At 42.5% G+C, this 27433-nt stretch overlaps 2 protein-coding genes across 3 annotated transcripts in view; one reads left to right on the top strand and one right to left on the bottom strand.

The window, feature by feature from the left end:
• Nucleotides 1-350: 350 nt before the first annotated feature.
• LOC306964366 (tyrosine-protein kinase STYK1) lies at nt 351-14492 on the bottom strand (the record flags this gene model as incomplete). Its single annotated transcript, XM_079558357.1, has 7 exons — nt 351-548; nt 3849-3945; nt 4844-4884; nt 7752-7966; nt 9503-9586; nt 9687-9868; nt 14300-14492. The coding sequence occupies 7 exons, from the start codon at nt 14490-14492 to the stop codon at nt 377-379; spliced, it is 984 nt and encodes a 327-aa protein (XP_079414483.1). The 3' UTR covers nt 351-376.
• Nucleotides 14493-23172: 8680 nt separating this feature from the next.
• Nucleotides 23173-27433, top strand: part of magi3a (membrane associated guanylate kinase, WW and PDZ domain containing 3a) — a gene marked incomplete at its 3' end in the record, with an annotated part of 461011 nt that continues 456750 nt past the window's right edge. For both annotated transcript variants that reach the window (XM_079558791.1, XM_079558792.1), the window contains exon 1: nt 23173-23493. In XM_079558791.1, coding sequence (XP_079414917.1) covers nt 23187-23493 — 307 coding nt within the window. In that variant the 5' untranslated portion in view covers nt 23173-23186. The remainder of the gene's footprint in view (nt 23494-27433) is intronic.

Genomic DNA, 27433 nt, shown 5'->3' on the forward strand with positions numbered 1-27433 from the left:
GGTGTTTGAATGAGAGCATGAATGGGTGAGTGGATCCTTGCTGTAAAGCGCTTTGAGAGCCTAATGTAGGTGGAAAAGCGCTTTATAAGTTGAGACCATTTACCGTTTACCATTAAAAGTCTTATTTCAAGCACTTTTAAGTCATTTTTGTCTCAGGTAAGATTTCCTTTTTTCCAGTGTAGATTTTATTTCCTAAAACAAGATTTTTTTTTCTCAAGAAAACTTTGCTCGGCAAGACATTATTACTTTTTCGGGGAAAAATAAGAACCTATTTCTTAAAGTAAGACATTTTTTACTTGCTTAGACTCCACGTTTTGCAGTGTAATTATATCCAGATGCTGCTTCTGTCAGTGAGTGTAATGAAGGACTGCAGTATCTAAGTACTGATCCCTGCACTGGCGTTGTACTGCAGTGTGTCGATGGTACTGGGGACACAGATGGGTCGACTGGACGCCAGGTACAGGGACGAGTCCAGCAGTTTGATGATGGTGGACGAAGCCGGCCGGTCCTTAAAGCTCCACATCCAGCAGTATTTCATCAGCTCGTACCTGGACGACAGAGATCACATTCAAAACACACGTCGCAAACCTCCCACCCCCCAGGTCTGCCTTACCCAAATCCAAACGTGTGACACCTCATTTGAAAGCTAAGACCTATAAAACTGATCTTTTTCCTCGCTTTCTCGTCGCTTTTTTCGCATTCTTTTTCATCTCATTTTGACCTGTTTCTTGTTGCTCTTTTGTTGAGCTTTTGTTGCTTTTCTTTGCTCTTTTGTGCCTTTTTTTTGTCAAGTTATGAAGCGTTTTCATCCTCGTTTTCTTCTCCTTTTTGTCACTATATGGATGCTTTTTTTCCCCCCAAGAAGCTTTTCGATTTGGGTAAAGCCAAAGGTCAACCCGGACACTGGAAAAATGCTTTATGCCCGTTTTATTGATTCTATTCCAATTTCTTACATTTTCATTCATCTATTGGCAAGGCCGTGGGAGCCCAGGGTGCTGAGGGCGCTGCGGGACCCCCTGGTGGATAGTTTGTGAACTGCAGGCAATATTAACTCCTTAACTCCCACCTGAACCGAGCACATTTTCTCCAGCTTTACCCCAATCCAAAAGCTTCTGGAAAAAAGTGTGAAAATGGCAACAAAACTGAGACGAAAACAAGGATGAAAATGTGAAGAAAGTGAGAAAACATTGACGAAAAATTTACAAAATTTACAAAAAAGTGAGAAAAAATGGACGAAAAAGTGACAAAAATTTGACAAAAAAGTGAGAAAAAATTGACGAAAAATTTAGGAAAAAATGGCCGAAAAGGTGACAAGAATTTGACCAAAAAAATGCAAATTAATTTTGACGAAAAAGTGACAGTCACGAAAATTTGACAAAACTGAGACGAAAACAAGGACGAAAATGTGAAAAAAGTGAGAAAAAATGGATGAAAAAGTGACAAGAATTTGACCAAAAAAATGCAAATTAATTTTGACGAAAAAGTGACAAAATATTTACAAAAAATTTACATTTTTTTTTTTTAAAGTGAGAAAAATTTGTCAAAAAATGCGAAAAAAGGACGAAAAAGTGACAAAAAAATTACAAAAAAATTACAAAAAATTTACAAAAAAGTGAGAAAAATGTGATGAAAAAATGGCCGAAAGAAGAATTTGACAAAAAAAATTCGAATAATTTGACGAAAAAGTGACAAAAATGAGTCGACTGCCCGGCAAAAAAAGTGATGAACAAAAATCTGACGTGAGGAAAAAGATCCATTTAGTTTTGTAGGTCTTTCAAATGAGCCGTTACACTGGCCTACAGGATTTGGGTAAAGCTGAACTGGAGAAAATGCTCTCGGTTCAGGCGGGAGTTAAGAGGTTAATAAACAGGATTTACGCACAGAAAAAGTATTTTGGGGGTACATATTGTCCCTCAGCGCCCCCTAACTAAAACATCTTCCCACGGCTCTGTCGGCGCGAGTCAAAAGGACCGTCTTAAAGCAGCACTAAGTAACATGTTTACCTTAATAAATCCTTCCCGTAGTCCCTCTGGGGGTTAAGTGTTAATGGGAGGATTGGAGGGTCTTTCATCTCCCCCTGGTGTCTCTGGCCAGAAAACCACACTTGCAACCAATAGAATCATGAAGAAGAAGCTAACAGGCTAACGGGCAAAGCTAACTGTGGGCTAGCGCCACATAAACAGCATTTACAGCAGAGTTTGAGTGAAAAAAATAAAATCCATTGTGTAATTGGATGTACGATATCCCTCTTTGTCTTTCCTGTGAGCGCAGTATTTACTCTCACGGACAATTAATAAGTAAAAACATCGATCTCGCTCGGACGCCTGCTGTGGCGCTTATGGCCTCGAGGGGCAAGAGCTACTTAGTGCTGCTTTAATGATGTTGTGAAAAGTTAAGGTCATCATCGCTGATATTAAAGGTAAACTGAACCAATGATTGAATTTGAGAAGTGATGAGTTTGGAACTAAATGTGTTGTGGGAAAGTTCACCTCATTATTTCAACATTTCAGAACATTAGAACCAGAGGTGGGCAGAGTCGTCCAAAATATTCACTGAAGTGTAAAGTAAAGTAACTATTTTGCATGAAAGTCTTATTAACTTTTTGCATCAATAGGAAAGGACATAAAAAATCTGATATTTCCAAAGAAAACACCATAAATATGAGATCATTCTTATGTCAAGATACATGAATATGAATTAAAAGTTGATATCAATTCTACTAATTTCCGTACGTCATCATTAAAGGAACAGGCCACCGTTTTTCCATACTGAGATATGTTCTTACCTGAGCTTAGACGAGTTCATTTGTCTGATCTTCCCCCGTGCCTTCAGTCACGTAAACACAGCGCAGACGGCGTTAGCATTTAGCCTCTCCCTCTCTCCTCTATAGCTCCAAAACAGGTCAAGATAGAAGCTACCAAGCTCTTCCACGTTTTCCCTATTTAAGTAAGGGATAATGTATAGAACGCTGGTCATTCCTCCAACTGCACCTTCAGCTAAGTAGCTAGGCTAGCTGCTAGCCTTGCTGCTTCTAGCCTAGCCAAACGTTGCCGAGCAACGCGCAAACCTTTGGGAACTATTTGTCGCGGAAGTCATTAAATAAACCTTTCGACCTTCATAAAAGTGTACGAAGTTTATGTTGTGTGTGTTCAGTTGCAAATGGCCGAATAATAAGCGGATCATGTATAGAACGCTGGTCATTATCGGGAAAATAAGCACCGACCCTTACATAATATATAGAATTTAAATACTTTGTGTACTTCGACATCCACAAAGTAATATCTTCACTTTACTGTGCGGACGCCAACGTACTCCTGGTATTATTACGCCTTACAATATAGTTCCCCCTTTTATCCGCTTAGAAAATCCACATTGTTTAATTGTGTGTAATTATACTTTGTAGTGGAACACTTCACGTAACCATATTTAAATAGGGAAAACGTGGAAGAGCTTGGTAGCTTCTATCTTGACCTGTTTTGGAGCTATAGAGGAGAGAGGGAGAGGCTAAATGCTAACGCCGTCTGCGCTGTGTTTACGTGACTGAAGATCAGACAGGTCCTAAAGAACTCGTCACAGCTCAGGTAAGAACATATCTCAGTGTGGAAAAACGGTGGCCTTTTTCTTTAAGCCTTTTTACAGATTTATTCACAGTGGGAAGAGTAAATGTTTTACTTCAGAAAATGGTGCTTCAAAATAATGTCACGAGTAGAAGTAAAAAGTACACGTGCAAAGTCCTTGTTATATCTTCGTGCAGCCTGTCTTTCAATCTGCTGCTTCAATGCAGGAAGATAATGAAACCCTTACTGTTTTTAATATCACCTTTAGCTACATTTGCCGGTGTAACTTACAGAGACGCCCCACAGTTGTTTGGCCTCTGCATTCGGTACGACTTCTGCAGTTTGGGCAGAACAGACACCGGCTCCAGCTCAGGGTACGGGGCAGAGCCTGGATGGGCAGAGACGTCAATCATTACACTGAAGGAGCAGAAAGGTGTGACATTACAGACATTGGGCACAACCTTGCGTTTCTAACCACAGACTGTAGATTAGACTTTTGCTCAGGGGGGGTTGTGGGGGGGGGCCTGGTGCAGTAAATGGGCTGGACAGACTGCCATGGTGATGTCATGCACAACAGTGATCGCACCCCAAGCTTTCCCTCCTACAGACCGGACTGGACTGGACTGGAATATTACTCACGTTTTTGGGGCATGGAGTTTGCCCCGTGCGCTATAATGCAGTGTTTACAGTGAAGAAGAGGAAGAGGAGAGCGAAGAGGAAGCGCTGTTTGGAAAACGCCACGGCTCAGCAGAACCTTTGTTTCACACAGGCTCTAGTTAGGTCGACCTGAAGGGACTTTCGGCCCGAGAGCAGCACTTTTAGGTCAGTGTGAATCCAACTGCAGCACTTAAAGGAACTATAAAAATGTTAAAATGATGTATTCCTCCCACCCCATGTTCCAACAATGTCCAAATGAGCTCAGACCTGTTCACCACAACGGCCTCTAAAATAAAAACAAAAGCTTAATATAGAGCCTGCAGTTACGCGTATGACCTGAGGTGGCAGTAGTGAGTATAAAATGGCTAGCTTGCATCTAGCCCCTTTAAGGCGGGTCTAAACAGCACGCGTGTCTGTGCATTGACAGGTTGATGACGTCCGTTGTCATGGGAACACGTTCGTTGAACCGCTGACGGCTGATGGTGCGATGTTTGGTGCGGGCGCGGGTGAACACGGACTAGGGCGGTCTCGGGCCGACCCACAAAGCACTCCCACACGTGTGAAAAGGGGCCCCCGGGGTGAATCAGAAGCTGTTTTCCCCCAAGAATAAAGATCACTCATTGTCTTACCTAATGTAATCATTTCATACAGTAAGATTCCAAAGGACCACCTGGAAATCAGAAAACAGGGGGGAAATAAATTAGACTTTGCAATTGATGCATTTGAACAAATACGGCGCTCACAGGGAGGAGAGTTTACTCAAATAAGAGTAATGATATTATTATTTTGAAGTATCAAGCACATTTGTTCAAAGCTTTTAAGATAATATAAAATAAGATAAAACCTAAACAAGTGGAATCGATCAAACTCTCGCCTGCTTATACTCAGCCTCGTGTTTACTATATATACACTGCTCACAAAAACTTAGGGCACACTAAAAAAACACAATGTAACTCCAAGTCAGTCAAATTTCTGGGATATCAGACTGTCCAGTTAGGAAGCCACGCTTATTATGAATCAGTTTCACTTGGTGTTGTGGAAATTAAACAGACACAGGTGGAAATGAGAGGCAATTAGCAAGATCACTCCAAAAGAGGAACCACAGACCATTTCCCTGTCTTCATCCTTTGTACCGTATCTTTGGAACACTTTTGCATTTGTCCAGTGTTCTCACCACTAGAGGCATCATGAGGAGCATCTACAACCCACAGAAGCTGCTCAGGGAGTGATGCTCATCCAAAATGGCACGTCCATTCGTGCTGTGGCAAGAAGGTTTGCTGTGTCTCCCAGCGCAGTGTCCAGAGCATGGAGGAGATACCAGGAGACAGGCCAGTCCACCAGGAGACCTGGGGGGGGGGGCGACCGAGGTCAGCAACCCAGCAGCAGAACCGCTATCTGCTCATTTGTGCCAGAGAAACAGGAGAAGCACTGCCCGAGCCCTATATGACCTCCAGAGGGCCACAAATGTGCATGTTGGTCCTCAAACGGTCAGAAACCGACTCCATGAGGGGGGTGTGAGGGGGGTATGAGGGTGGTATGAGGGTGGTATGAGGGTGGTATGAGGGCGGTATGAGGGTGGTATGAGGGGGGTATGAGGGTGGTATGAGGGTGGTATGAGGGCGGTATGAGGGTGGTATGAGGGCGGTATGAGGGCGGTATGAGGGGGGTATGAGGGGGGGTATGAGGGTGGTATGAGGGTGGTATGAGGGCGGTATGAGGGGGGTATGAGGGTGGTATGAGGGCGGTATGAGGGTGGTATGAGGGCGGTATGAGGGGGGTATGAGGGTGGTATGAGGGGGGTATGAGGGGGGTATGAGGGCGGTATGAGGGCGGTATGAGGGTGGTATGAGGGCGGTATGAGGGCGGTATGAGGGGGGTATGAGGGGGGTATGAGGGGGGTATGAGGGGGGTATGAGGGTGGTATGAGGGGGGTATGAGGGGGGTATGAGGGGGGTATGAGGGGGGGTATGAGGGGGGTATGAGGGGGGTATGAGGGTGGTATGAGGGGGGTATGAGGGGGGTATGAGGGGGGGTATGAGGGGGGTATGAGGGGGGTATGAGGGGGGGTATGAGGGTGGTATGAGGGCGGTATGAGGGTGGTATGAGGGCGGTATGAGGGCGGTATGAGGGCGGTATGAGGGCGGTATGAGGGTGGTATGAGGGTGGTATGAGGGGGGTATGAGGGCGGTATGAGGGCGGTATGAGGGTGGTATGAGGGCGGTATGAGGGCGGTATGAGGGGGGTATGAGGGGGGGTATGAGGGGGGTATGGGGGGGGTTTGAGGGGGGTTTGAGGGGGGTTTGAGGGGGGTATGAGGGAGGTATGAGGGGGGTATGAGGGGGGGTATGAGGGGGGTATGGGGGGGGTTTGAGGGGGGTTTGAGGGGGGTTTGAGGGGGGTATGAGGGAGGTATGAGGGGGGTATGAGGGGGGGTATGAGGGGGGGTATGAGGGCGGTATGAGGGGGGTATGAGGGCGTTGGGCCGGTGCTTACTGCCCAACACTGTGCAGCCCGATTGGCATTTGCCCGAGAACACAGCGATTGGCAGATTGGCCAATGGTGCCCTGTGCTCTTCACGGATGAGAGCAGGTTCACCCTGAGCACATGTGACAGACGTGACAGAGTCTGGAGACGCCCTGGAGAACGTTCTGCTGCTGTGACATCATCCAGCATGACCGGTTTGGTGGTGGGTCAGTGATGGTCTGGGGAGGCATTTCATTGGAGGCCGCACAGCCCTCCATGTGCGAGCCAGAGGTTCCCTGACTGGCATTGGGGACCGGGATGAGATCCTCAGACCTATTGTAAGACCATATGCTGGTGCTGTGGGCCCTGGGTTCCTTCTGATGCCTGATAATGCCAGGCCACATGTGGCAAGAGTGTGTCAGCAGGTCCTGCATGATGAAGGTATTGATGTTCTGGACTGGCCTGCCCGTTCCCCAGACTTAAATCCAATAGATACATCTGGGACATCATGTCTCGGTCCATCCATCAACGCCACGTCGCACCACAGACTGTCCAGGAGCTGACTGATGCTCTAATCCAGGTCTGGGAGGAGATCCCTCAGGAGGACATCCGTGGTCTCATCAGGAGCTGCCCAGGCGTTGTAGGGAGTGCATTCAGGCACGTGGAGGCCACACACACGACTGAGGATGATACAGACTCGTTTGGAGGAATTTCTACAGAACTTGGATCAACCAGTGACCTGATTTGTCACTTTGATTTTGACTATAATTTTGGATCCAGACCTCCAGGGGCTGAGAATTTGATTTCCATTCATCATTCTTATGTTATTTTGTTCTCAACACATTGCCCTACACTATGAATAAAGATTGTCATCCGAAAAATCGAATTGATTGACATCTAGGATGTGTTTTTTGAGTGTGCCCTGTTTTTGTGAGCAGTGTATATAAAAACTGTATAAGGTGCTTCACTCTCCACTGAGGTCATCAGACACACACTGAATGATAAGTGCCAGTAAAAGTGTTTAAAGGTAACAATAACATCTACGATAATGATCTAAAGCGTGATGGGCCTCACACGTCGCTCCTGTCGAGGCTGAGCTGCATCATGATCTTCTCCGGCGCCTGCCATTTCAGCGGCCCCTGTGCGGCTCTGCTCAGCGCTGACTCCGCCCTCCACGCCCTGAAGGCCCCGCCCAGTCCCGACACGCGCGCCGACAGTCCCGGGCCGATCAGGATGTTCCGGGCGGCCACGTCCCCGTGCACCAGCCTGTGCTCGGACCACAGGTAATCCTGCAGGGGGGGGTCACACAGACACACCTGTGCTCAAACCAGAGGACTCTTAAACTTCAAAACGTGCTTCTGACAAATCGTTTTTTCATTGGAAGCAAAAATAAATGAACTTCTAGTAATGCGTATTTTACAGATCAGAGAAATGTTTTGGTGTTTGAGCTGGAGAGCCTTAAATAGTGCTGGGTACCGCTATTTTTGTTTCAATACCTACTAAATTATTTGACATGTGGAACCATAAAACACAATAATAATGTTATTCCTTTTCATTCTATTTCATTTCTTTGACATTTGTATCATTTGTTTGAGGTGAAACAACCAAGAAACTTCCTTCAACAACAAAAGGGGAGAAAAACACATTTCAAATCAAATTTTTTTACCCAAATTTCTCCCAATTTTTATGTTTTTATTGGATTTGATTTTTTTTTTTTTATTTCCCCAAAATGTTCAATTATTTGCCCATTTCTTTTCGTTATTTCATTGTTTTCCACAATTTTTCCCAAAACTTTCCTTGTTTTTCCCCCAAAATTTTTCAAAATTTTTCCCAAATTTACCCCAATTTTTCCCACTTTTTTCTTTTTCTTTTTAAAATTGTGTTTCACTTTTTTTTTTTACATTTAAATTTCACGGCGTCAGAACTTGAATATAAAGATTTGATGTCTTTCGGTACCTGCTTTTGATACTTTAATTTTTTTATACTAGTACCTAAACGTTTATTTTTTTTAGACACTGGTATTGTTTAACCAGGGCCGGTTCTTGGCATAGGCGATCCAGGCGCCAAATTCTTGCCTAGGGCGCCACATGGGCTCGGGCCGGCCCTGCGTTTAACGGTACTCAGCCCAAACCTCTATTGTCCTTCAAGCAAAAAGTACCCGACTAAAAACAAGGAAACATTTTGTCTTGTTTTAAGGAAAAAATTCTGCTAAGAATTCTTATTTCTAGAATATTTTTCTCATCATAAAACAAGAAAGAAACACTAAATTTAAGCAAATAAACAGCTAGAGTTAAGCAAAATGTCCTCAGAAAATAAATAAATACTAATATTTAAGGAAAATATCGCCCTCGCCCGGGGACCCGCCTCCATGATGTGGAGCCAGGCTGACGGTCAGAATCACCTGCTGGAGGATTCACCTATTGTACATGTTTTTAGTGGCAGACACGGGGAGAACATGCTCCACACAGAAAGGCCCCGTCCTGGTGGGAATCGAACCCAGGACCTTCGAGCTGTGAAGCTGAGGCTCTAACCGCTGTGCCACCGAGCCGCCCACTTTAAAGAATGGAATGTTTTATCTCTCCAAGAAAAAATATTCTTTGTCTAAAACTGAAGAAGATTCAAAAAGTTTTTCTTTGTTACAATAAAAACGAGCATGTTTTTAGTAAATTTATCTGAACAAGAAATGGCTAGATTTTATTTCCTAAAACAGGATTTTTTTTCTCAAGAAAACTTTGCCCGGCAAAACATTATTACTTTTTAGGGAAAGTAATTAAGTAATACATTTTTTACTTGCTCTTTGCAGTGTTGTTTCTGCCCTGACTCACCAGGCCGGCCGCCACCTGCTTTGCCACCATGAACACTGATCGCTCTGAGAAGTCCTTGGATGGATCTGCTGGAGTTAGATTGTTCTTGTTGAAAGAGAATAAAAACTAGTCTCAGCGTTACTGGGATTGCACACTTATATAAATATATATATATATACTTTTATATATGGACCTGTGTTCTTACATTCCTGAGAGTCCAGAGGAAGTGCAGCAGGTTCCCGGGGCAGCACTGGTCCAGGACGAGGAACATGGGGAGGCGACTGGTCTGACAGAACAACACCCGCACCAAGTTGTCATGCCTGCACACGCGGGAGTGAAAGGCCACCAGCTCCACAAACTCCTGCGCCTCCGGTTTGTCCGGGCCGTCTGCACAAAGAAGAGCGTTAAATATTCACTATAAAGGCACGTTATACTGTGTATACTGTGTATACTGTGTATACTGTGTATACCGTGTACACTGTGTATACTGTGTATACTGTGTATACTGTGTACACTGTGTACACAGTATACACAGTGTATACTGTGTACACTGTGTACACTGTGTATACTGTGTATACTGTGTATACTGTGTACACTGTGTACACTGTGTACACTGTGTATACTGTGTATACTGTGTATACTGTGTATACTGTGTATACTGTGTATACTGTGTATACTGTGTATACTCTGCCAGCAACACAAACACGCTCCCATTAATCACAAAATGGATTTGGATGAGGACCGAACCTTTGAAATCTAATCTTTGGCTTCCGTTAGTAAAGTTACTGTCCGGCCTGAGGAGAGCTAAGGATGTTTCAACAACTACATGTTTTAGTCTCAGTCTTTTGACTAAAATGTAATTTAATTTTAGTCGAGATTTAGTCAAAAAATTGCATGTCAATTTAGTCGACTAAAATTAAGACTAATTTAGTGGACTTTGCATTGATAATATTCATTATAATCATATTTAATGTTGTTCCTCTGCTTCATGGAGCTGCTCCACATGAACAAAGCTCAGAGCTGATCCTTTAAACATGATCTGAGGCTCTTTCAGACGCTCAATACAAGTTTGGATGATTTTAGTCTCTCCTTTTCATTTTTATTTAGGCTTATTTTAGTCGACTCAAATATCTGGACATTTTAGTCATAGTTTTAGTCTCATGAGAAACTTTTCATTTAGTTTTAGTCCAATTTTAGTCACAAAAATATCACTTTGTGTGAGGAAGCTGCCACAAGGGGTTGAAATGGACAGACTTAACAAAGGTAAAGTTCTCACCAGACATTATTTTGCGAGCCCAACAGAACTTCTCAGTGACCCACATGTCACATACAAAAATGACCCCCATGACTAGAAGCAGTCAGGTTTTATACTTCCTCCTAGTGGGAAAGAACCTCCCACCGGAAAGTACCATTAGCTCCATGGGTGAGTTCCACATGACAGTTCAGCAGGTAAGTTATTAACATGTTACATAAAATTAAATGGTGTTCAAATCAAATTAAAGACACAATACAAATCAAACATCATCAACAAAAGGAAACACAAAGCAAAGTTAAACCAGTTTCCCCCGACCACATGGTCCAGCCTGAGATTTTAAAATGGCCGACAAAGACCACGCCCCTTCCTTTCTTCCAGGTGATACAGGTGAATGATATAATTATTAACTTATACATTAATCTGAGGGTTATTGCCGGCTGGTGTATATTGCAAACGAAACAAACGAAGCAAAATAACAAACACACACAAGGGAACAAACCCACTTTGTCACACGGACTAAAATTAAGACTAAATATTTTACTCGACGAAATGAACACTGCTGGAGTGAAGTAAATGCTTGTGTTTTATTCCTTTTATTTGGTGAAATGTTACTCATTGTGGTGTTAACATTAAGACTACAATATTACAGTATCTGAAAATACAGTCCTTCCTCTCAGTCCTCTTCATTCAAGCATCGCTCGTAAGGGTCCTGACGCGACCAAAACTATTCATCAACAGTAATCATAAACACACACTCACAACCCACTAAAAATGGTTCCCCAATCCTCTTTTGGGACTGACCCACTGCTTTAGTAAAAATTTTCCTAAAACATTCACAATTATATACAGCTTTTCTATATCAGGCACTCAAAGCGCTTTACACTGCGTTCCAAATTATTATGCAAATGACATTTTTCTAAGATTTTCTAAATTGTCAATACAACTCAAATGAGAGTCAGCATAATTTTCAAGTCTTTAACTGGTCGAGGATCATTTAAATGTGGTGGAAAAACCTCCCAGTGAAAACAGTATTTTTTTCAAAAATAAATATAGTAAAAACCTCAAAATCCACTGTTCCAAGTTATTCTGCAACTCATCGTTTCAATACATTTTAAAGCTTGTAATTAACTGAAAATGGTCATTTGTTGCATTTGTAGCATTAGGAGGTCATATTTACTGAAATCAGAAGTTATTTCAATCAAAAAAATATTAACAGGTCAAGTTATATTTGACCATAGGAGCCCTTGTGTGAAGCAGCTTCAAAATTCTTAAATCCCTTAAAATTGTGAGTTTTTGGACAGTTTCTGCTTGGATTTCTTTGCAGGATGTTAGAATAGCCTCCCAGAGCTGCTGTTTGGATGAAAACTGCCTCCCACCCTCATAGAAGTTTTTTTGTTGAGGCTCCAAAGGTTCTCAACAGGGTTGAAGTCAGGGGAGGAGGGGGTCCACATCATGAGTTTCTCTCCTTTTCTGCCCATAGCAGCCAGTGATGCAGAGGTTTTCTTTACAGCAGGACATGGTGCGTTGTCATGATGAAGAGGATTTTGTTCGGGAAAACACGGCTCTTCTTTTTGTAGCATAGAAGACAGTTGTCAGTCAGAAACTCCACATATTTTTCAAAGGTCATTTTCACACCTTCAGGGAGCCTAAAAGGGCCTAATGGGGCCGACCAGCTCTCTCCTCATGACTCTGGCCCAAAACATGACTCCGCCCCCTCCTTACTGACGTCACAGCCTTGTTGGGACATTGTGGTCATTCACCTCCATCCACTCCTCCATCCATCTGACCATCCAGGGTCACACGGCCTCATCAGTGAACAAGACTGTTTGAAAATGAGTCCTCATGTATTTCTGAGCCACTGCAGCCGTTTCTGTTCATCAGCTTCAATTAACCGTTTAGGGGAGGCCGGACAGAAGGTTTATGCACAACTGCAGCCTCTGGAGGGTCCGACACCTTCATGTTTGGGAGACTCCAGAGGCACCAGCAGCTTCAAATACCTGTCTGCTGCTTTGTGGCATCTGTTCTCTTAATCTGATGTGTTTGTCTGGCAGAAACAGTCCATATTGTACCTTTATCTGCACAAACCTGTGTGTGTCTGAATCATCCACAAATCTCTTATCAGTTCGATGATTAAGCTTCATCTTTCATGAAATATCGAAGGTTTTCATACCTAGACCAAGGCATTCAACTAGTTCACGCTTTTCATCAGCAGAAAGACCCTATTTCTTTACCCTATTGCTTGAAAATGATGATCTGCTTAATAAAGTGGAACATCCTTTTTCAGTAGTTTTTCCCTTAACTGGGCTTAACCTGAAAACTAATCATCCCAGGTCTCTGAGATTAATGTCAGTGATTCATGGAGCCCCGAGACACGACACCATCCATGAGTTTCATTATTATTGTTTTTTTTTCTAACCTTTTTGACACAAAAATCCAATTTGCATAATAATTTGGAACGCAGTGTATATCAGGAAACCACTCACCTTAACTCTTTTGTTCACACACCATTGAGCAAAGTGTCTTGCCCAATGACACAATGACACTGTGCACTTGATCTGCGCCACTCTCACCCCAAATATAGGTAAACATAGTTCACGTTTAGACCATTTTTAGATTGGGTGCATTTGCTGGTGTTATATTGTAAGATGGCAGTTGCTTTACTTTTCAAAGCTTCAAACAGAAATACACAAAATACTGTGAGAAAATCATTTCTCTTTTTTTTAAGTGTCCAGTCATTAACCCCTTAACTCCCGCCTGATCCGAGCACATTTTCTCCAGTTTGGCTTTACCCCAATCCAAAAGCTTCTGGAAAAAAGGTGAGAAAATAGCAACAAAACTGAGACGAAAACAATGATGGAAATGTGACAAAAAAGTGACGAAAACATTTTTTTAAAAAGTGACGAAAAATTTATGAAAAAGTGGCAAAACTGTCACAAAAATGTCACAAGAAATTGACAAAAAATAGTCGAACAAAGGACAATAATTTGACCAAAAAAAATGACAGAAAAATGACAAAAAATGTGACAAAATTCGACAAAAAAAAATGACAAAAAATGTGACAAAAATTTGATAAGAATTTGATTAAAAAATGACCAAAAAAAATGACAAAAATGTGATAAATTGAAAAAAAAAAAAAAAAAGACAGAAAAAAGACAAAAAAAATGTGACAAAAATGTAATACAAATTTGACAAAAAAATGACAAAAATGACAAAAAAATGACAAAAAAATGACAAAAAAATGACTAAAATTTGATAAAAAATCGATTAAAAAAAAGACAAAAATTTTACCAAAAAAATGACAAAAAAGTTATATAAATGAGTTGAACACCCAACAAAAAAATGTTGGAAAATAAATCTGATGACGTGAGGAAAAAGCTCCTCTCGGTTCAGGCGGGAGTTAAGAGGTTAAAGGGAATGGCAGGAGCCTTTACTCAAGAGCCAACATATTTTAGGGCCCTGCAGCTCTCGCAATACTTAATGAAATTGTCATTGTATCTGTCACAAGTATGCTACTGTTTCCCGTCACAGTACAGCTGAAAGTGTTAGAAGTATTTGAACTCTACCTCTGAGAGACTTGACGACCACCGGCTGAGAGCTGCCGTCCTTCCTCTTCAGTTTGCCTTTACAGATGGGCCCGTAGTGTCCGATCTGCCAGAAGTCCACCCCCTCCAGGGCGCTCTCCGAGGGGATCTCCGAGGCGCTCTCCCAGGGGCTCAGAGCTTTAGGCACGCTCACAGAATCTTCCCCTGAATCCATGCTCCGTCCTGGGACAACGCACAGACTTATTAACAATGATAGAATGTGCAGTAAACACCTGGTCGTTTTTTTTTTGCAGTGGAGTTAAATGTGGATTGTCCTTCAGTGTTTTGTAAAAGCATTTGTGAAAAAAGACCTTTCTGTTCTACAATTATAAAGCCTCATCCTCATCTGTTTACAGTGGTGATGTCCACAGACACAGCCCTGGTAATCACTTTGTTTATTCCATTTACTGTGTCATGGTGATGCTGTACCATCCAACACAGACCGAAATCTAAAAGCTCGAAATAGCGTCAAAAAACGAGGATGAAAACGGGACAAAAATGTGCTGGAGCAATGAAAAAAGCAACAAAAAAGCCAGTCACAAAAACGTACGAAAACACGACGATAAAGCCACAAAAGTTATGAAAAAACAACAAAAACATGACAAAAAGTTACAATCCCTTTTTGTAGGTGTCAAGTTTTCTAAAAGTCAATGTGGGCTAAACTTGAAAAAGCCAAAAGTAGATGGAGGACAGAGGCTCAACTCAGCTTCATTACGTCTTTTTATTTTCTACTTTGTTGTTTTGCCTCTGAGAGCATTTAGTTGAAAACCTTAGAAAAGAAAATACAATAAATAAGTATTTAGGCTCTGAATGGCTTTTTAAACAGATTATACCAGAGCACAGTTTTAGCTATAGCATATGAACAATGATCACTATAGTGTACTATAGATTACATACCAACAGGGGCTCAATCCGAAACCATCAAATCATATCCTCTAAGCTCTAACACGAGCATCTAACTCCTTAACCTTTCATGGGTCGACTGTTAGATCTGTGCAGTTCGGGAACTAGAGCTTCAGCAGCATTTGAACAATCCGTCCGTCCTTAAACAGGGGAAAGGGAAGTGACATCACCAACAGCTGCTTTTCTTCTTCTTTAAAGTTATTGGTGGAGTGCAGGCCAAACAAAAGTGCATGTCGCCCCCTAGTGTCCAACAACAACATAGTGTCCAAACAAAGACATTTAAGGAGAAAAATAAATCCAAATGATCCAAACATTTCCCTTTAGTGATATTTTATTTCAGCAGCTGTTTCTTAAAGCGACAGCAGCAAATGATCCATGTGGCTTAAGTTTCTACTAAATGAAAACAAAAGCATTTAATCTGTTTCCTGAGTTTCCTCTTTAACACTGACATGTGACTGAGCTGTGGAGACGACAACATGGATTTATCACTTTATAAAGTTTGGCTTGTGCAGAATCTTTTTTAATTATTATTATTTTTATTGTTAAATGTGCTCCTGTCAATCAACAGCATGAATCACTCGGGGGTGGGGGCGAGGGGGGGGGGGGCGAGGGGGGTGGGGGGATTTGGCGCAGTGGCTTGTGGGATGGCACATGGCTCCTAATCACCGGTTAGTTATCACCAGAGGTCCCTATGCTAAAGTGGCTATGACAGTTAGCATCGAGGCTCCTTTCCCGAACTCCTCCCTAACTGACGGCCCAATTCGGAGGCTTCTTATCGGGCGGAGCTGATGCACATCCGGTTTGGCGTTCGACCTCTTACCAATCTGCTCGTTTCGGACGGGGCCACTGTCATTGTGTTCTTGGGCAGGACACTTCCCCGACCTGGCTCCAGCGTCTGAACGGGTGAGTGATTACCTGCTCTGAAACGCTTTGAGCGCCGAACACAGCTGGGAAAGCAATAACTTCAAATGTCAGCTGTGGTCCAAACTCAAGCCTAACTTTCCTCACACGTGACCTGCATCCTGATCCTTCACTGGGATGAGTTTAAAGGCACATTTCACGACAAATTTGATACAGTTTATAATGAGATGCAGTGTTTATGAGTTTACAATATACTGAAGGAGGACAAAACAAATCAGGTACGTACAGGGCCTTAAAACGCAAAAAGTGGATTTAGAACAAAACTCATTTGTCTAAAACCTCATCATTCTACCTGTCAGCTCTCCGGTTGTCCTTGGTCGCCTCTGCCTGTTCCGACGCCGACTGCAGAGAATGAGGAGCTCGACGTCAGAAGTGAGGGGATGATGGTGACGGCAAGAGAAGAGGTCACGTCTTCATCTGAGACACAGAGGCAGAGACAGTCAGTCAGAGGTTACATATACATATACATACATACATATACATATACATTACATATAATAATAATGCAGAGGTAACACATCATACACTGGGAACAACACACCAGAGAAACAGAAGAAAAACTGTTGTTGCATCTTGAGTTCATGTCCGCAGAAGCTTTAACAAAATGAGCAAATTATTATTCAAAACATTATAAAAAAAATATCCCTGGAGAGCCTCAGTTATCAGAAATGTATTAGCCTCTTACCGCCCGCCTAAACCAAACGCATTCTGTTCTCTTTTGGCTGTGTAGCACCTCATTTGAAAGCTAAGACCCACAAAACTGAGCTTTTTCCTCGCGTTGTTGCTGTGTTGTGTCACCTTTTGTGTGTTTTTTTGTTTTTGTTTTTGTTTTTACATTTTTGTCACATTTTTGTTGATTTTTTGTCACTTTTTGGTTGAGCTTTGTGTCACTTTTTGTTGAATTTTTTGTAATTTTTTTGTTGAGTTTTTGTGACATTTTTGTGAAATTTTGGTTGAATTTTTGTCACTTTTTTGTTGAATTTTTGTCACTTTTTTGTTGAATTTTTGTCACATTTTTGTTAAATTTTTGGCACATTTTTGTTGAATTTTTGTCACATTTTGGTTGAATTTTTGTCACATTTTTGTTGAATTTTTGTCACATTTTTGTTAAATTTTTGTCACATTTTTGTTGAATTTTTGTCACATTTTTGTTGAATTTTTGTCACATTTTTGTTGCATTTTGGTTGAATTTTTGTCACATTTTTGTTGAATTTTTGTCACATTTTTGTTGAATTTTTGTCACATTTTTGTTGAATTTTTATCACATTTTTGTTGAATTTTTGTCACATTTTTGTTGAATTTTTGTCACATTTTTGTTGAATTTTTATCACATTTTTGTTGAATTTTTGTCACTTTTTGGTTGAGCTTTGTGTCACTTTTTGTTGAATTTTTTGTAATTTTTTTGTTGAGTTTTTGTGACTTTTTTGTTGAATTTTTGTCACATTTTTGTTAAATTTTTGGCACATTTTTGTTGAATTTTTGTCACATTTTTGTTAAATTTTTGTCACATTTTTGTCACATTTTTGTTGAATTTTTGTCACATTTTTGTTGAATTTTTATCACATTTTTGTTGAATTTTTGTCACATTTTTGTTAAATTTTTGTCACATTTTTGTCACATTTTTGTTGAATTTTTGTCACTTTTTGGTTGAGCTTTGTGTCACTTTTTGTTGAATTTTTTGTAATTTTTTTGTTGAATTTTTGTCACTTTTTTGTTGAATTTTTGTCACATTTTTGTTAAATTTTTGTCACATTTTTGTCACATTTTTGTTGAATTTTTGTCACTTTTTGGTTGAGCTTTGTGTCACTTTTTGTTTAATTTTTTGTAATTTTTTTTTTACATTTTTGTCACATTTTTGTCACATTTTTGTTAAATTTTTGTCACATTTTTGTTGAATTTTTGTCACTTTTTTGTTGAATTTTTGTAATTTTTTTGTTAAATTTTTGTCACGTTTTGGTGCTTTTTTCCCCAAGAATCTTTTTGATTAGGGTAAAGCCAAACTGGAGAAAATGGGATCCGTTCAGGTGGGAGTGAAGAGGTTAAAGCAAGATCACACAGGATCAGTACAGTCACTTTATGGACCCAATAGCCAAGATTGATGATTTCTTTCAAAAAGGGTCAGACCGGCTCCTGTTGTCTGTCTGAAATCATGACAGCGAGTTCTAAATTGACATGAACGCAAACCTCAGAAGTATTTACTCACTAAGAACAAATACAGTTGAAATACATTTTGTGAACACAGATAAACAAGTGTGGAATAAACAAGTAAATCCATCTTTTTAAGCTTTCATACCTGGGACCCACTGCTCTTTTTCCAGGACAGGAACATCGTTAAATGTGTAAAATCCAGCCCTGGAGGTGTTTCTGGTGAGGTGTAGTTTTGGGAATGGCCGGGGCGCACGTTGCTGGCAGCGAGGACACCGACCTGAGAGTAAATCATTAACATCCGTGACCTCCAAGGCAACGGGAGCAGCTGCAGCACTCGGTAACATTCAAACCCACATCAGGTTCATGTGGCAGGAAATATGTGTCCAAGATGTTCTGAGCTCACACTGGGTTTCATCCAGACAGTCCGGGTTAGGCGGAGGTTTGTTTTGGGCACATTATAGGTTACATTAGCCTAGGGCTGCTCGATTATTGAAAAAATAATAATCACGATTATTTTTGTCATAATTGAAATCACGATTATTCAAACGATTATTTGTTTCCTTTAAAAAAATCCATCAAAAAAGTGACAAAAATCCAGCAAAAGTGAAAAAAATCCATTAAAAAAAAGACAAAAATCCAGGGAAAAAAAAAGACAAAAATCCAGCAAAAAAATAACAAAAATCCATCAAAAAAAAAAAGAAAAAAATCCATCAAAAAAGTGACAAAAATCCAGCAGAAAAAAATCCATCAAAAAAGTGACAAAAATCCATCAAAAAAGTGACAAAAATCCATCAAAAAAGTGACAAAATTCCATCAAAAAAATTACAAAAATCCAGCAGAAAAAGACGAAAATCCATCAAAAAAGTCACAAAAATCAAAAAATTATAAATTAGAAAAAAAAAGGAAAAAAAAAAAATTAGAATTTTTTTTTTTGAAAAAAGACAAAAATCCAGCAAAAAAATGACAAAAATCCATCAAAAAAATAAAGAAAAAAATCCATCAAAAAAGTGACAAAAATCCATCAAAAAAGTGACAAAAATCCATCAAAAAAGTGACAAAAATCCAAAAATTAGAAATTAGAAGAAAAAAAAAAAAAAAAAAAATTATAATTATAATTTTGTAATCGTTTACTGTTGAATTTCGATTAATTGCACAGCCCTACGTTAGCCTATAGTTTTTCCCCCTCTCGTTTAGAGTGTAATATTGACCTGGTGAAGCGTGTTTGTTATTTCATTTTCAGTTTTCTGTCATTGTGTTGGTTTTCTAGATCGGTTAAACTGAGGTAATGTTGTTTTTTGGGTTAAATGGGACAAAAGAAAAGCTGCAAATGTAATCAGTGTAGATAGTTCCTTTATTTTTCCAGTGTGTTCTTAGAAAGATCCAGAGCGGATGCGGATGTGTTATGGTGTTTACACAGATCTGGATTTGGTCAGATAGAGCCTGGTCTGAACTGCATCGGTCTGAACATTCATAGTGTTGGGTAGTAACTGATTAGAATGTGTGTTTAGTGCTGTATTCTGGTAAAGTTACTGTTTAATTTGAGGGGTTTTAGAATCAGAATTGGCTTTATTGCCGTTGTTACTGGTGCACACATTTTCTATGGTTCAATCGTGATGAAACATGTAACACAAATAATAATATAAACTCAAACTTTAAACCTATTTAACGATAAGGGCATTGCCTCAAGTGGAGGAGTTCAAGTATCTCAGGTCTTGTTCTCAGTGAGGGACGGATGGAGCGTGAGATGGACAGACGGATCGGTGCGGCGTCAGCAGTGATGCGGTCGCTGTATCGGTCTGTCGTGGTGAAGAGGGAGCTGAGTCGGGGCAAAGCTCTCGATTTACCGATCGATCTACGTTCCCACCCTCACCTATGGTCATGTGATCCTCACCTATGGTCATGTGATCCTCACCTATGGTCATGTGATCCTCACCTGTGGTCATGTGACCCTCACCTATGGTCATGTGATCCTCACCTATGGTCATGAGATCCTCACCTATGGTCATGTGATCCTCATCTATGGTCATGAGATCCTCACCTATGGTCATGAGATTTGGGTCATGACCGAAAGGACGAGATCGCGAACACAAGCGGCTGAAATGAGTTTCCTTCTCAGGGTGGCTGGGGGGGAGGAGCTCAGTGACCCGGGAGGAGCTCGGAGTAGAGTCGGGACAAGGCCTCGTGGACCCAGGACACGCTGGTGGGACTATGTCTCTGAGCTGGCCTGGTGTGGCCTCGGGGTCAGAACAGCTGGAGGAGGTGTGGCCTCGGGGTCAGAACAGCTGGAGGAGGTGTGGCCTCGGGGTCAGAACAGCTGGAGGAGGTGTGGCCTCGGGGTCAGAACAGCTGGAGGAGGTGTGTGTGGATCGTGAAGTCTGGGCGTCTCTGCTGAGACGCTGCCTCCGCGACCCGGCCCCGGATAAAGAGGACGAAAATGGATGGATGGATAAATGGTAAATGGTCTCAACTTATAAAGCGCTTTTCCACCTACATTAGGCACTCAAAGCGCTTTACAGCAAGGATCCACTCACCCATTCATACTCTCATTCACACACCAATGTATGCAGACACTGGGGGCAATGTGGGTGAAGTGTCTTGCCCAAGGACACAACGACAGTGTGCACTTTCAGGATGAGGGATTCGAACCCCTGACCTTCTGATCATGAGACGACCCGCTCTACCATCTGTGCCACTGTCGCCCCTAAAGTCGACTAAAATAAAATGTGATGAAAACAGCAGCTCTATGTTGTTCTGGACTTTGGTGCTTTTGTCACGTTTCAAATGAGTGGTAAATAAGTTCAAATAACAACATAACAAGTGTAGCTGCATGTTTTCAATCATCGCTTTTAAACATGAAAAAAATGTAAATGTTACAGAGTGCAGTTTTCTGTAAGCAGTTTTCTCCCCAACACTGGTCATTCACACGGGCCATTTCAAACGGTAAAATAGGTGCAACAAACCCACAAATACAAATTCCAGCTTATACTGTGTATTTCTTGATAAATGTCCCCTTTAGTCTATAAGGTTAGTCTGTGACAGGGGTCACCAGCCTTATTTCAGCTGAGGGCGACTTTAAGAGCATTAAGTTGTTCGAGGGCGACCAGTTAAAAACAAATCCTAAAGACTTAAACGTGAACTGTTCACTTATAGGATATTAACCCCATATTATATTAAAAAACTTTATTTTAAACTCATACTGAGTCACAAGAACCGAAATAACTGTAATTTTAAGAATTAGATTCAAGAAAATGAAGTGTTTTACACTTTAGAAAAAGCCCCAAAGGGCCCCTGGGGGCCCGCGGGCACCACGTTGGTGACCCCTGCTCTATGAAATGATTTGTTTTTGTTTGACAAACTAAAGATCTTATATTCATTAGACTCACAGTCGTCTGCACTGCAAAAAATGATTAATTAAATCAGTATAAACATTTCAATTTGAGCACAATAATCCAGATTTTAGTTGTTTTGACTGGTTAAGAAGTTGTTGGGCATTAGATTATTTCACTTGTTCTGAGATGTTTCTGACTCGTTTCGATACATTTCGTCCTTATTTCAGGTCATTTTCTTTGCCAATGGGGAAAGAAAACTGGTCTCATCTCATTGGCAATTTTACTTTCTTATTTCAAGTGAGATTTACCCTAGAACTGGTCTGAAATGTCCTCAAACAAGCAAAGGAAACTCGGTCCGATCAGGAAAAGTGTCTAAATGAGTGAAAACCGCTCAAAACAAGAAACATTTCCTCAATTCAAGTCATTTAAGCCAATGCTTGATATTCACTAGTGCGTAGTAGAAACAGAAAAATTAAACCCATTCACGCGTTGCCACATTTCTCTACACGTGCGTTACGTGCGTAGACTCAAACCCACTGAGTCACTGTCGTCCTCACTGTCACCACAAGAGGGCAGGATTGTGCAGGACATCGCTTCACGTGCACTGCCCTGATGGAGAGTTCGACCCAGAAGTTTTATCACAGAGTTTTGAGCAGAAAGTTGTGATCATTAACCGCGCGCGCAAACAAATCCACCGGGACCGTTTCGAAACGAGGAGTTCCAGGTAAAACCGCTGCGTTCCCACGTGACCCCCGCGTCCCAGCACCACAAGCCCCGCCTTCACAAACACCAAACTGTTCCCAGAGCCAAACGCACGTCCCGCCCACCTCGCCCCTGACCATTGGCTCAGCGGGAGCGCCTCGGGGAGCATCCTCTGACACCTGATTGGACGGCACGAATCGCAATCGAGGGACCAACGCGGAAAAGGTTGAGGAGGAAAAAAAAAAAAAAAGTTATGGAGCGGAGCCTAATCGGATCACGGCCCCTGCGCGCTGCTGCTGGCGTCGTCCCGGAGCACACGTTCCCACAGTGGTCGTGAGCGCAGAGGTGGAAAAACCGCAGCCTGCGCAACAAGAGGAGGGGACGCGCGAGCGCTGCGTAAAAGGCACGGATTAACGCGTGTGTTTCCCCCCGTTTCCAAGGGCTGAGTGGCGCCCGCTGATGTCACCGCGCGCAGGAGGAGGAGGAGGGCACAGAGAGAGGACAGGTGCCTGGAGTTACCTCAGCAGGAGCGGCGTTTGAAGCGGGTTCATCAGCCGGGACGTGGAAAAGTTTCCCCTGCGTGCGTTTTTGCGCTCTTTCCCGCCTCACTTGTTTTGGGCAAAGTGCGCGTTCGGCTCCACGACCGAAGGCGCAGCCGCTGTTTGTTTACGCACAGCACTTTGGACTGTGTGGGGGGATCTCGGCTGTGTGAGCACCAGAGGAGAGGCGGTTTGGGGGGGCTTCGATGCGGCGCTGACGCACGGGGGGGCACGGCATCCCGGGCGCCGTCAGAGGATGCTCGAACACGGGCGTTGAATTGGGAGTTTTTTTTATCTTTGGGTTTTTACGGAGACCACTGTGACGCCATGTCCAAGACGCTGAAGAAGAAGAAGCACTGGTCCGCGAAGATCCAGGAATGCACCGTGACGTGGGGGGGCTCGGGGGAGCTGGTGGCGGTGGTGGAGCTGCGCGGGGGCGCGGAGCTCGGGCAGTTCCCGTACGTCGGACACGTAGCGGCCGAGGCGATGGTGTGTCACGCCGGCAGGCTGCCCGGCCCCGGGGACGTGCTGCTGGAGGTGAACGGGACGCCGGTGAGCGGGCTGACCAACCGGGACTCGCTGGCGGTGGTGCGGCACTTCCGAGAGCCCATCAGGCTGAAGACCGTGAAGCCAGGTGTGTGTGTGCGCGCGCGACACGGGGCAGCTGTCCGGTTACTGGAGCCTCAGCCACAGTCAGGTTTCTAGACCCAGGGCTGGGGTTACAGCTGTTCACACCTGGGTTAGTTTAGCTGGTTGACCCCTAGTTTAAGCCTTGTTTAGCCCCATCTTAGTCCTGCTTAACTCGCTTTAGTCCTGGTTTAGTCCTAGTTTAGTCCTGGGTTAACAGCTCTGGTTAACACATCCTTCAGTCCTGAGCTGGTTTACACTTTGATCTAGTCCTGTTTAAGTCCTGGTTTACTTTTAGCTGTTGAACATTATGGTTTAGACCTGTGCATGTTTGTAGTCCCGGTTTAGTCCTGGTCTCATTTAGTTTAGTTTAAGGGGAGACACTACAGGCAAAACTCCATTTTTTTCAGTTTTCAGGTTTTGGGCCAAATCTGTCTCTGAACATATAAGCTTTCACCTGGAAACAGAAAATATGCCTAATCTTCACAATAACATGTTTAAATATTGCGCTGATTCAATGTTCCCCCATAGACTTATATGGGAGAACACAATTTCAAGGGCCTTTTTCTCAAAACACATGTTTCTGTCATTGTGGCGACACTATGTCCACGTCAGTCGGACCTAAAGACTTCACATTTTCCAGCCTTGGACTGAACAATATTTGGAAGATTTTTTTCAGAGGGATTTTTTATTATTTAATCCCTAAGCCCCATTTATTGAGTTTTGAATGTCAAAAAATAAGGTGAAAATTACATTTTTACAATTTTTTTTCCACTAAAAAACAGCTTATTTTAAAACTAAACATGAAATCCATAATCCCCTCTGAAAAAGTCTTGGTAACTCATTCATCAATGAAATGAAACCATAAATTTGAATGTAGCTCTGTCCATTATTCAGATTTCGTCGCTGAAAAGATGTGAAATTTGGGGCATTTTTAGGCATAAAACATAAAACACCTTGTTCTTATATGAAAAGATAAAATGACAGAAAACTTGAAATGTATTTTTTCTCACATTTATGCCAGTGATCGACAGCAACAGTTTCAAATTGATATCTGTAAATATACATGTTTCCCCCGTTCACCTGCAGTGTCTCGCCTTAAAGGAACAGGCCTTTATTCCATCCATATGTTCTTACCTGAGCTTAGACGAGTTGATCTGTATCTGCCTGGTCTTTGTGCCCGTGGAAGAGCGCGGTAGCTTCAGACTTCACCCCTGTTTGGAGGCCAAATGCTAACAACATCTTTGGTCGTTGTGCGTGACTGACGGCCCACACAAAGACCAGACAGGTACACATCAACTCGTCTAAGCTCAGGTAAGAACATATCTCAGTATGAAGAAACGGTGGCCTGTTCCTTTTAATGGTTTACTCATGGTTTGTACTTGGTTTTCACTTGGGTTAGTCCTGGTTTAGACCTGGTTCAGTCCTGGTTCAGTCCTGGTTTTGTCCTGGTTTAGTCCTAGTTCAGTCCTGGGTTAGTCCTGGTTTAGTCCTGCTTTAGTCCTGGTTCAGTCCTGGTTTAGTCCTGGTTCAGTCCTGGTTCAGTCCTGGTTTTGTCCTGGTTTAGTCCTAGTTCAGTCCTGGTTTAGTCCTGGTTCAGTCCTGGTTTAGTCCTGGTTTAGTCCTGGTTTTGTCCTGGTTTAGTCCTAGTTCAGTCCTGGTTTAGTCCTGGTTCAGTCCTGGTTCAGTCCTGGTTTAGACCTGGTTTAGTCCTGGTTCAGTCCTGGTTTAGTCCTGCTTTAGTCCTGGTTTAGTCCTGGTTTAGTCCTGGTTTAGTCCTGGTTTAGTCCTGGTTTAGTCCTGGTTTAGTCCTGGTTTAGCCCTGGTTTAGTCCTGGTTTAGTCCCGGTTTAGTCCTAGTTTACTCCTGGTTTAGTCCTAGTTTACTCCTGGTTTAGTCCTGGTTTAGTCCTGGTTCAGTCCTGGTTTAGTCCTGGTTCAGTCCTGGTTTAGTCCTGGTTTAGTCCTAGTTTACTCCTGGTTTAGTCCTGGTTTAGTCCTGGTTTAGTCCTGGTTTAGTCCTGGTTTAGTCCTGGTTCAGTCCTGGTTTAGTCCTGGTTTACTCCTGGTTTAGTCCTGGTTTAGTCCTGGTTTAGTCCTAGTTTACTCCTGGTTTAGTCCTTGTTTACTCCTGGTTTAGTCCTGGTTTAGTCCTGGTTTAGTCCTGGTTCAGTCCTGGTTTAGTCCTGGTTTAGTCCTAGTTTACTCCTGGTTTAGTCCTGGTTTATTCCTGGTTTACTCCTGGTTTAGTCCTAGTTTACTCCTGGTTTAGTCCTGGTTTAGTCCTAGTTTACTCCTGGTTTAGTCCTGGTTCAGTCCTGGTTTAGTCCTGGTTTAGTCCCGGTTCAGTCCTGGGTTAGTCCTAGTTTACTCCTGGTTTAGTCCTGGTTTAGACCTGGTTTAGTCCTGGTTTAGACCTGGTTTAGTCCTGGTTTAGTCCTGGTTTAGTCCTCGTTTAGTCCTCGTTTAGTCCTCGTTCAGTCCTGGTTTAGTCCTGGTTCAGTCCTGGTTCAGTCCTGGTTCAGTCCTAGTTCAGTCCTGGTTCAGTCCTAGTTCAGTCCTAGTTCAGTCCTGGTTTAGTCCTGGTTTAGTCCTGGGTTAGTCCTTGTTTACTCCTAGTTTACTCCTGGTTTAGTCCTGGTTTAGTCCTGGTTTAGTCCTGGTTCAGTCCTGGTTCAGTCCTGGTTTAGTCCTTGTTTAGTCCCGGTTCAGTCCTCGTCCCTCCATCACCACGTCCTCTGTCATTTCCTAATCCGCTGATGCACAGACGGGACTGACGGAGTAACTTGAAGACCCGGCTCGGAGAACAGGAGCCGCTTGTGTCATGAATAAGTCAGCGAGTCGTCCCGAAGCCGCCTCTCAGGTCGGCTCTCAGGTCGGCTCTCAGGTCGGCTCCTCTTCTCCTCGGGGCCCAGATGTCCCGGAGACGACGTTTATGCATCGTTGTCCCGGAGACGGCGTTCATGCATCGTGTTTGTCCTCGTGCTCAGTGTGAACCGGCTCCATCCTTTTGCTGCTTTTGTGGTGTCGCCCGCTTGTAAACATACTCGTAGCATTTCTCGTGTTTGAGTCCCTTGAAGCCCCGTTTTGGAGCCGGATAAATCTAATAATAAACCGCATCGCCAAAAAAAGGTCACACGCTCTAATATTTCCCCTTTAGCTTTTTCGATAAGCTTCTGCAATGTCACACAAGATTATGTCCGTCCAGTCAGTGTTGCACATTTTTTTCCACCAAGATCTTGTATTTATGGGAGAAAAGCCTCGTCCAGCTCAGCCCAAAGATTCTGGATGGGGTTCAGGTCTGGACTTTCTCATAAGAGCTTCGTGAATCCCTGCATCGTCACTTTGGAACATGCCCGTGCCATCAGGGAATAACCTGGTAGTGCGTTCAGGGAGTCAGCTGACCTCATTCTTTGAGCTGTTTCCACACCAGTGCTTAACGATACTGGTGTAACGATGTTTGCTTTTCGATACCGATACCTGAACGATGCCTTTGCTAAATAATTTGTCACCTTGAACCAGAAAATGGAAGAATAATGGGAAATTTACAAATTTACAATCTATTTACAATCAAAATTGTGGCAAATTGTGGCAAAAATTCTACAAATGACCATTTTCAGTTAATTACAAGCTTTAAAATGTATTGAAACGATGAGTTGCATAATAATTTGGAACAGTGGATTTCGAGTTTTTTACTATATTTATTTTTGAAATAATACTGTTTTCACTGGGAGATTTTTTCAACCACTTTTAAATGATCCTCGACCAGTTAAAGACTTGAACATGACGCTGACTCTCATTTGAGTTGACAGTTTAGGAAATCAACGAAAAATGTCATTTGCATAATAATTTGGAACGCGGTGTTCACATTTTTCTCTGTATAATGTATAAATTAAGAGCAGAGTTCTCAGCATTGTCAAAAAACTTTGTCAGGGGGTTCTGCTGAGG

Source organism: Gobius niger (genome assembly GCF_951799975.1).
Source record: "Gobius niger genome assembly, chromosome: 6".
Classification (NCBI taxonomy): Eukaryota; Metazoa; Chordata; class Actinopteri; order Gobiiformes; family Gobiidae; genus Gobius; species Gobius niger.